This window comes from Haemaphysalis longicornis, unplaced genomic scaffold (genome assembly GCF_048455015.1).
Source record: "Haemaphysalis longicornis isolate Haplotype H1 unplaced genomic scaffold, Haemaphysalis longicornis Haplotype H1 scaffold_3, whole genome shotgun sequence".
Lineage (NCBI taxonomy): Eukaryota > Metazoa > Arthropoda > Arachnida > Ixodida > Ixodidae > Haemaphysalis > Haemaphysalis longicornis.
Genome location: NW_027526335.1, coordinates 10576104 through 10586863, shown reverse-complemented (window position 1 = coordinate 10586863; position 10760 = coordinate 10576104). Strand labels below are relative to the sequence as shown.

The 10760-nt window shown below is 49.6% G+C and overlaps 1 protein-coding gene across 1 annotated transcript in view; it reads right to left on the bottom strand.

Annotated features, from left to right (window-relative positions):
• The window catches only part of LOC144173797 (uncharacterized), a 29468-nt gene extending 21050 nt beyond the window's left edge, over positions 1-8418 (bottom strand). The window contains exons 1-3 of the mRNA XM_077702056.1: positions 8202-8418; positions 6509-7407; positions 3871-4180 (exon numbers count right to left, since the gene is read on the bottom strand). Coding sequence (XP_077558182.1) covers positions 3871-4180; positions 6509-7395 — 1197 coding nt within the window. The 5' untranslated portion in view covers positions 7396-7407; positions 8202-8418. The remainder of the gene's footprint in view (positions 1-3870; positions 4181-6508; positions 7408-8201) is intronic.
• Between the last annotated feature and the right edge of the window lie 2342 nt (positions 8419-10760).

Genomic DNA, 10760 nt, shown 5'->3' with positions numbered 1-10760 from the left:
GCTCACTGCTTCGTCTGTACCACATCCTTTCTTCGTGTTTCGTCCTTCCAATTTTCATTCAGTGCTGTTCGTTTTTAACTTTTTTAACTTCTTTCTCTAATCTCCTTACTTTTATTTCTCTATAGTCATCTACTGATAATCCATTCTAATATTTAAATATTTTTCTTTCCCTACAAAGATTACATAATTTCTTTCGGTAAGGCGCCCATTTCCTGGCCAATTCCCCTGAGTGGGTACGCGCCATTTCAATGGAACCACCACTACCACGATGACTACTCCTACCATGCCCAGGGAAAAGCGACGATGGAACATGTAAATAAACAATTTAAAACCTAATGCAATGCGTGGTGGTGTGCCCTTCAGTGCTTGCATAGAAAGAAATCCTCCAGCTTCGCTATGGTTCAAGCCTTGCGTGACTTATAATGCAAGCTTCGCCATTTTTTTACACCCTTATTACCTTAAAAGGTGTAGCATAGGTAGAATAAGTGTGTTGGAAAGCCATTACGCCCTTTATGTCAGGTCCGAACACCCTAATTTGTAGCTTTACACCCTTCTTGTGGGGTAAAAAGGGTGTTGAACGACTGCAACACCCCGGTTTCCTGTAGGGTGCTGAAAGGGTGTGGAATGGGTGTTCAGTTGCAAAATAAACAGCGAAGCTGGAGTCGACATAGTTTGTTCCGGTTTTTCGGTTTGTTAGGTTTTGCCAGTCTTTACTAAGTTTTGATAGGTTTTGCGACGTTGTTACCAGGCTAGGCTAAGTGTTGCGGGGTGAGGCGAAGTTTCGGCGAATTTTACAAGCCCCTCCCCGACAGTGGATCCCAAGGGGAAACAAGCTAGGTCAATCCGCCGCTTAGCTGTTTCTCCAGCCTTGCACCGTTAGTGCAAGCTGCGCCAATTTATTTTCCGTTTTAGTAGCCCAAAAGACTAACACCTTTAAATTGGTATAGTAACAGGTGCGCATACGAATATGACCATTGTGCTCACATTCGATCAGGCGCGAAATCCGGCTTTATTGTAATAATACCATATCTGCGGTGGTGCACCCTTTAGAAACGACGCGGTTTTTCTGGGTATTTTTTTTTTGTTCATGCCACCAGACCACGCTCGAGCTTAAACAAGCTTAAACAGTTCAGCTGTTAATAAATTATGCCAATTCATATTGTTTTAAACAGAGCGAGGTACAAAGCGTCTTTCTGCTCGTAAAAAATTTTCAAGCCCACCACTGTATAGAAGTAGAAAAGACCGCCAAATTGCGGCTCGAACCGACGCCAAATTGCGGCTCGAACCGACGGTGCGGCTCGAACCGACGCAGGTCGCGGCAGCAACAACTTGTCGCCGCTTTTTAAAATCACACAAGTCGTGGAAAATAAGTTCATTATTGGTGAAAGTTGGTGTTAGTGTGATGAAAAATTCTGATAGGTAGTGTCATCATGTGTGGTTTTCAAAGCGATGCTCAAATATCTGCCGCGATTTACGCACACCGGCCGTGTAGGTCGGTCCCGGCAGCGCCAGCCCGTTCACGCACGGTGCGGCGAGCGGTCGAAGGATGGCTATGCTTGCGGGCAAGAATCGGCCGAAGCCGTGCTGGTATCTTGATCGTCGATCGCTTCAACGGAAATCACCACGCTCACAGAGTTCCCAGCGCGGTGAAACGTTCTGTTAGAGGCTGTCGCTCGCAACTCTAACGGCGATGAAATATCTGCTGCGACGCCAAGCCTAAATTTCCCAACATCCGATTATGTGCATCCGAAGCCGGCTGCGAGCTGTTGGGGAAGGCCCTCCCGTCGCGCACGCGCGTGTTGCATTTGGGTTCCTCTAGCTCCTTGGGGGCCCCCAACGCTCAGTTCTCCTATTCTAAATCTCCCACTACCCGAAATCATTAACGACGTGTTTCGCCTCGTACGCAGCCTCGCCTTCTGTGAGCAGTCGTGAGTTTCGAAATTGATGCTTGAGAAAGGCCGGCTCACTGTAAACATACAAAACACGCTGCAATTATAAATGACCACGCCGAGCACCTAATGAAAACTAAATATAGCCTTGTACAAACCCGCTCGAGGGCGTTAAAAACTCGCGTTCATACGTTCATACATTGCGGACAAGTTGTCGCCAAAAGTAAACATCATCCGTGCAGATACAGGCTACGGCAGTGATCGTTAATCAAATCCGGGCATGACTATAAAAACCTCGTAGGGGAAATAGGCACTGATTAAGCCGAACTGCAGACCATAACAATACTTTTAAGCATGTGCGGCGTGGCAATCTGATCACCGTTCTCACGTAGTCATTCGTTTACCAGGCAATACGAGCAGTTCGCGCGGTGAGATCATAAGTGAGCGACGCGTTTCCGCCGCTGTTACAAGGTGTTTCCTTGCACACACATGTACCGTCACAAGTATTTCATAATGAATTTACAGCGTACTTTTCTCGGCATCAGCTGCATCGTCCTTGGCGTTAGCTGGCTGCGTATGTAAGAGCCGTGTGGGTCGCGATGGTAGCAACTACCTAAACGCGGCGGTATCGCCGGGAACAAGCAAGTCGCTGATTGCTGGCCCGGATTATTTAGTTTACAGACAACTTTTTTGGTAATTTGCATGAAATCCACAAGGAGGGGGCGAGACGGTGGCCACAACAAGAAAACACGCTTCCGCATACGCACGGGAAATGTGTTGTAGCAGACAACACGATTCGGCGTCCTACAATTGATGTCACTCGTAGGTGGCGCCACGGTATGTCCTCGAGGCCAATACTAGCTCTCCTCGTGACTGCCGCTGGTCTTCTTGTCCAATTCATTTGTGGTCCAAGTGTGACTTGTGCGTGTTGAATGTGTCTATGTCATGCTGCGCGCTCAGCCCATCCACATTGGCACGCGTAGCTGCGCTGCTAACACGCTCATTTTAGGGTATTAAGCAGCCTTAGGTTGTTCACAAGCGCACCCTTTTTTTAAATGCAGAGCATTTCTTTAACTCACGATGTCACCCGGCCTTGTCGGCGTGCCTCGGCATCCGCAACAGCCGTTCCAGGTGCACCCTCTCCCCCACTCCTCCTCTCCCGCATCACGCTACCCTCCTCGCTCTCAACAACAGGTCCGCACCCCTCCCCCTACACTATATAAAAAAATAATACTTACCGGCGCTTGGTTTCGATCCCACGACCCTGCGGGCGGAACACAAGGTACATGGTGCTCTACCCACTGCGACACAAAGCCGACACAGAATGGAAGGCTACGAACGCGCCTTATATCCTTGACTCATTTAAACTACGTCAAGAAGCTGCTGATACAACGCATTCACTACCTGTGGGCGGAACGCGAGGTACATGGTGCTCTTCCCACTGCGTCACAAAACCGACACAGAATGAAAGGCTACGAACGCGCCTTATATCCTTGACTCATTCAAACTACGTCAAGAAGCTGCTGATACAACGCATTCACTACCACCAACTCCCCAAACACTAAAAGTTAACGCAATACACCCACCCCCTATGCGACGCATTTACTCGAGTCCCCCTCGCGGGGAGATGGGCCCTTTTCATCCTTACACCCTTTTTTAGCCAAAACGCCTTTTGAAGGTGTGTGCCATCTTAGCATCCTTTTCGGCCAAAAAGGGCCAGGGTAGCAGATTCGTCGTGTGGCAAACTGGACAGCTTGTTAAGTAAGCAACAATGTGGGCTGCCTTCGCACAATATTCCGGTTGTAGGAGGCGGACCATCTGTAAATTTTAGTACTTTCCACTTGGGCTGCCTCGTTCTGACGCCTTTAGCTTGTGCAACTCTTTTTTTTTTTATTTCGATGAAAATGAGGTTGGAAGAAATTGGAAGAAAGGCTGAGCCTTTTCCGAATCCCCGACTGTAAAAAGTGCGGCCCTCCGTTCAGAGCCTGTTGAGCTGCCCGGCGAAGAAGATCTCGTGTGTGAGCGTGTTGCGGATGAAGAAGAGGAACGGGTGGTCGGCGGTGAAGCGGAACGGCTCGCTTCCGATTCGGTTGACGGCGACGACGCCGGTCGCAGCGGCAGCCTCAGTGCCTTCTTCGTCCACCTTGACCACTGCCCGCTGGACGACGTCGGACACGACCAGGTTGCGGCTCCCCGTGATGCCCGACAAGTCTGCGCCGTCGCTGAACATCTTCTCCAGGCCCAGACCCCTCAGCGTGTCTTTCAGCTGGTACAGCTTGTCCAGCTGGAACCTGCAAGGGAAGGGGAGCGACGTGTATATTATAAGCTGATCACCACAGGAGATGCACACGGTGCCAAAAAAAGAGAGTGGGGGGAGGGAGGGGGGGGTTCCAAGGAAAGTTTCAAAATGATGGATCAAGTGATTGCAGTTGTTTTTAACGAGCGGGTTGACGCATATGCAATAGGCGCGTTAGTGATCAGAATAGGTTTCATTAGAACGCGAATTTCATACACACAAAACGATTCGCGGTCGCATGCACAGCGGTTTTATTATACACCGCCAATTTGTCGAGTAACTTGCTTGATCACATGAATGTCGTCCATACCCGAGTACTATTTTCTAACCCTCCGCTTACTCCCCGGTTGTTGGAAATTTACGGTGTCGCTTACGCGATCATCCAAGTTGTTTATAAACAACTTGCATACGCCAGTGAGTGAGCTTACCGGCCTGTAATTTTTAATTTCTGCATTCGTTCTTTTTATCCCGTCGGCGTTTTTACGTACCAGTGGCAGCTTGGAAGTCCTGAGACATTCTGATGTTGCCCGGTGCCCACTCGATGTAGTCTTAGCACGCGCCCTCATAACCAGGGCTCCCAAAAGGCTGAGGACCCTATGACGACCGAGCCTACCCCTCCGTTTGTGCTGATATCTTAACTCGTTTCCGTCAACAACCGCGGCGCTTCTCCCCACCCGAACAGAGCCTCACAAGACAAGAAAATCCATTTTGCGGCAGCCCCAGACCAATATACAGGAGGCGATGCTCAGACCAACAGCTTTCCTCACGGCACCGCGTCTTGATGCGATCTGTTACGCACAGTACTTCCTATCTGCAGACACCGCCTAGCCTTGCTCCGTGCCACATCTGCCCAACTCTGTCCCCGCTTCCCATCTAACGCCAGAGCAGTGGGAGGGTAGCAGGCTAGCGGCGGGAGAGGATGTCCCGCAAAAGTCCAGGGCCTTCTGGGCTGCGGACGTTCTCCCATCCCCTCAATGGCTCAAATAAAACGTTCGTAAAACCACCGTCAATATTTTCCGTGTTATCGGTGCGAATGTCGCCAGCCGTTTCCAGCAATGTGGCTTAGAGGGACCACTATTTCTGCAGAACTGGGAAGAAATGATGTTGCGGTATGGTTAATCTCCTTTCAGCAGCACTTGACTGATATTTACTGCCGTAAACAAAGAGGCGTTAGGAGAATAGTTTTAATGTGAATTGTCGTAAGGTACTACTGTTCACAGTTTTTTTGTCTAAACTAGTGTGATAGTGGCAATGCTATGGAACACTAATATAAGCATGCTAAATACTACTTGAGGGTAACCTTGCAATTTGCACTGAACTCAAAGCGTCAATGTTTAGACCTTGCATTGAATACTTCGTAAAATATTACGACCTCGGTGTCTCAAATTAGCCAAAAATTCTTTTATGCTGCTGCGCCACTGAAGTCGGGCGTTGACGCCTGCATTTGTAATGTTTAAAATCTGCGTGAACTTTTTCTCTTACAAATAAAAAAATACAGATGGGATTCACGCTATATTTGGCTCTACGTAATTATTTGAGAATGCCGTACATAAAATGTAAACAATGTGGGTATACCGTGCGCCCCAACAGAATGTTGATTCCCTTTCTCAACGCTGTACAGGAAGTTCCTGGTGGCTCTAGATTGTACACAGGTGAGCAGTCACGCACTTGAGGCATTTTTTAGCCATTTTAATGCCCAAGAAAATAAAACCCAAACCCTCTGACAACTTTTGTGTGACACGCCATGTTTCGATCCACCGTTCAAACAGCGCCACTGGTTGTTTATGTGATTATCTCGTTATAAGGAAAAAATTCACGCATCTCCACGAAGTGAATCATGACGAGTGGGCGAAGCACTGGGGGTCGTTCTTACCGTAAATCACCCGTGAGAGCGCTTACTGCTGCTAAAACGATTTCCAATCCAATCCAATCCAATTCAATTTAATGCAATCCAATCCTATCCAATGCTCCACGCGCATGCGCAGCACGGCTCTCCATGAGCTCTCTCTCTCTCTCTCTCTCTCTCTCTCTCTCTCTCTCTCTCTCTCTCTCTCTCTCTCTCTCTCTCTCTCTCACCTTTTGTGAACCTTTTATTTTGTTCTTGTTAACTTTTTGTGAACCTCTTGTTCACAGATGTTTCGATTTACATGGTGCTGTGCGTCTTTCCCCCCCTCTCTCTCTAACCATTTGTGAACATTTCATTTTGTTCTTGTTAACCTTTTGTGAACCTTTTGTTCACAGATGTTTCGATTTACAAGGTGCTGTGCCGTGAGCACGGACGCCGGACGGGCAAGCCTCGGCCTTAAGGTGCTTCGTCGCTTACTTGGGCAGGGACACGGCTGCAGTGAGGTTCCTCAGCGACGCGACGGCCGCTTGGATCTTGCCGATGGTGAGGACCTGCTTGAGGGCTTCCACGCCGTCCCTCTCCGTCGGCAGCACGATTAGCATGCTGTAGTCGCCTTCGCGGTATGGCAGTTCCAAGACGCTCGCCTGCAGCTCTTCCGAGAAGGCGCGGTTGGCCTGGAGTTGCTGGAACATCATGTCCACCTGGGTGGGCTGCGTGCCAACGTTGTAGAAGGGCCGCTTTTGCGTCAGCTCAGGTCGGAACTGGCGCGCCCAGAGCCCCTTGAAGACGATGCCATTGGTCAGGACCAGTCGGGTGCTGGTGTCCAGCGGCTCTGCGAACAGCTCGTCGATCTTGCCGTGCGTCGCCTGCTTGACCCACGCGTTGATCGTGTCCACGGCCTGCTGGGCAGCGTTTTCGAAGTCCACCGAGAACACGTGTGCGTTGAAGGTGTGGTTCAGGACAGCGTAGTAGGTGTCGAGAACGTCGAAACCTTCCTGAACCGCTGCGCTGTTGGCGACCTCCAGGCCCGAACGGGACGCTTGGGACTGCAGCCGGCTGTTCTGGACGGCGAATGCATCGTGGACGTCGGTGGGGGCGAGTCCAGCAGCCTGATAGCCGAGCCCTTCGGACAACTGCTGCAGAGTTTCCCCGCGGGCGCCGGCGTAAGCCATGCCAAGCGCGACAGAGAGGCTGTAGGGCGAGAAGAACACGTTCTCGTCCAGCCGGCTGGGAAGCACCTTTAGGAGCCTCACGGCGAAGTCGTTGTTCGCCGCGATGAGCTTCGCTTCCTTGTCCGTGAGGCCCAAGGAGGAGCGGAAACATCCCACCGCCAGAATGGCGCCCAGCGCTGTCACCAACTTCATCACGCCTTCGCACTGCGCAGGCAAGCGTTCAGGAAAGTAACGTACATTTTTTTTCTGAATGCGCAATCTTTACGAGCAAAGCGCCGAAATAGCCATAAATTAGAGAAAGGTAATCTTTCCTTATAGGAAACATCCATTAGTGTATTTCACGCTTCATCCTCATTATTATTATCATCATCATCAGCCTGAATGTGTCCACTATTTCACGCATATTAGGCAGAAAAACAATTATATCGTGGATATTCTACCTTCAGAAACTAATAATGCCAAACAACAACTATACAATAGAAAAAAATTGAGGAGGTCGCCTTGTTAAAAACCTGTAAATTAATAATTCATTGAGTGGTCAGTAAGCTAAAGGCAAGTGCACGGCTGCTCATGTAACGAACTACACCGAGCATACAAATATTACGCGTTTACGGCGTGGTTTACATTGTAGAAAAAGGCATAAATGCAGACTTATTTTTCATTTGGTCCGCCCGTTGTCCGAGCGTTACAAGTCACATCCGCCCGCACAAAACAAGCATCCCGAGAACCGCAGGGCACAAACAGTTGGAAAGGTCTTAAACACCGTCGCGTAATTCTAGGAGACTTTGCAGCAATGGGGCAAGCGGCCAAATCTATGCTCGAATAATCAAGGGTGGGTGGTGCCGGCATAGTCGCCAGAGAAATCCGGGTACGTGAAGGCTCTTGCGGTACGTTAAAAACTCACCCTGCAATTTACCTTTCCTCGCACAATTAAAACGCAGAGAACTAGTGAGCCTGGCGCCTGTAGCAGCCACACTGTAGCAAGCGCACGCACATACCTGGTGTGGCCCTCCTTGACGCCGCGAAATCGCTCTTCAATCTCCCGAGGCTGACCGTGACGGTTGCCAAGTCGAGTAAACTTGACCTCTTGCACTCACTGGACGAGTGGGTGAATTGAGCGTCGCGCTTTCCCCAAGCCCCTCTTATATTCTGCGGCGCGAAGCATCCCGTCTCGCCAGCGTCCAATCTGGTCAAGGCTCTTTACGAAACACCCCTCGCGTTCTCTTTCCCCTGCTTCAGCAAAATCCAAATATAGCGCGTAATCCTGCAGCAGAAGGCGGCAACCCTTTCTCGCAGCGCGTGTTGATTGCGCGCGATGCTTGGGCACGCACCAGGCGGCGCCACGGTGCGAAGTCAAGGTCCTCCGGCGGCGCGCCAGCTCAGTAGTGGGACCCCCGATAAGCGTGCTCCGAGAGTGCACTGTGCAGTGTTCTTCCACCGCTCGGATTGTCCGGAAGGGGCGGGAGTAAAAAAACTGGCGCACCGAGTTTCCGCGCACGCTTTATCTGCACACGCGCCCAATTAAAGCCGGGTTGTTGAACGCCTACTCTCGGAACCAGGAGTGCGGGTACAGCTTCGCCAAGGGGTCCCATGCTAGGGATGCCTTCCGCCGAGCGAGGCCCATAACATCTGTAGAACGCACTGTTGGGCAAGTTGGTGCATATTTGGTAAAACTTAGAGCGCAATTGAACGAGGACGACAGAAAGACGACAAACACACGCGCTCACTCGCTACTAGTTTCATTGGAGAGAGAGAACGCAGTTTAATGGTACTGACGAGGTCTGTCCAGCAGATAGCCTAACATGCTACGTCAGGTGAATAATGACACAAATGAAAAAAAAAAAGAAAGAAATAAAAAACGACAAGCGGTCTGTAGACAGAGTTCAGTAGTTCGAAGTAAAAGTAAAAGAAGTGTTAAAACACACTAGAGAATTGTTCTAACGCACGGGGGAAATGTTCGCTTTCAAATTTAGCAGAGTTCAGGCAACCGCGGAGCGACAACACGGGGTCATGAGATCACTAGGTCAGGTTAAAAATAAAAGACGGGGTAAACACGCAATGGCTGAAGGTTCACTTTGAATTTAAGCACAGTTCACAATTTAAGCACAATTTAAGTTTCATTGGAGGCATCGTCTCATTTATACACACAAAACTTTTCCCGGAGCATGCGCACGAGAACACCATGAAAGAACACTGGTAAAATAACTGCAGTCAAAGAATTCTGGAAGCTGCTCTCTGAATTTTGGAATTTTGGAATCAAAATTTTCGGAAGCTGCTCTCTGATTGCAGTTATATTACCAGTGTTTTTTCGTGGTGTTCTTCTGCGCATGCTCCGGGAAAATTTTTGTGTGTATAAATGAGATGATGCCTCCAGTAAAACTAGTTGCGAGTGAGCGCTTGTGTTTGTCGTCTTTCTGTCGTCCTTGTTCAATCGCACTTAAGTTTTACCCATAACATCAGCCTCTGCTCGATGAATGAAGATTTATTCTCGCTCGATCCCTCTTTCTAGTCTGCTAATGCAGAATTATACTAATCGTCTGCAGCGGTGGCGATACCAGTGAACATACTCGGATACGATGCGATGCAAACAAAATTATTGTGCATAAACGCAGAGCATGTTCGGCCATAGAGGTTCTCAAAAGTGAACTCGGTCACTTAAACGCCGATATACATATTGGCAAAAGAGCGCTACAAAACAACAAACGACGAAGCCTCGGGGTGTGGTGGTGGTGGTGAAAAACATTTATTAGGACTATGTACAAGTGAGAGATAGGGGAAGCCTTATGGGCCGACCCTGTACAAACTTTAGGAGTCCCTAGTCCGGGACCCCTGTGGCTTCCGCGGCGGCGCGCGCCCTGGCCACGAGGGCTCTTTGGCCCTCCAAGGTCGAGCAGCCGAGATCAGTGGGCCAACCTCCCAGCTCACACGGGTAGGAGGGGGGAAGGGGGCGTGAGCAGCGCCTGGTGCGCGCCGTCTTTGCATCTCTCTCTCGTCCAATGTATTGTGGCGCTCTTTTGCTGTTTTTAGTATCATGAACCCACTTACCGTATTCATTCATCTGTCTTAGCTAGCTCGGCATCTTTGCTCGGCTGACATCGGCAGTTCTATATATTAAAGGCCGTTCTCTCTCTCTCTCTCTCTCTCTCTCTCTCTCTCTCTCTCTCTCTCTCTCTCTCTCTCTCTCTCTCTCTCTCTCTCTCTCTCTCTCTCTCTCTCTCTCTTCCCCACAGGGCTTCTTGTCGCAAACATCTGCCGATATTAAATTTTATCGCTTTTACATTGCTGTCAGCTTAGAGCTTTTCAGACCAGCACTCCTTGCATCTTCTTCAGAAACGTCCTTGCGTGCTCGACCACACTTGACGGTTGCCGCTGAGGCAGACGCCTCGGAGTCTATGGCAATAGAGGCCATGCACGCAGATGACATTCGGAGAGAAGGTGTTCCCCGCAAGGCAGCGCGCTTACTTTATGCAATATTTATGTGGAGTCATGACGAGACGCACTCACTGTATGTGGTCATGATGTGTGGTCGACATATCGTAGCAGATTCGGCACTACTG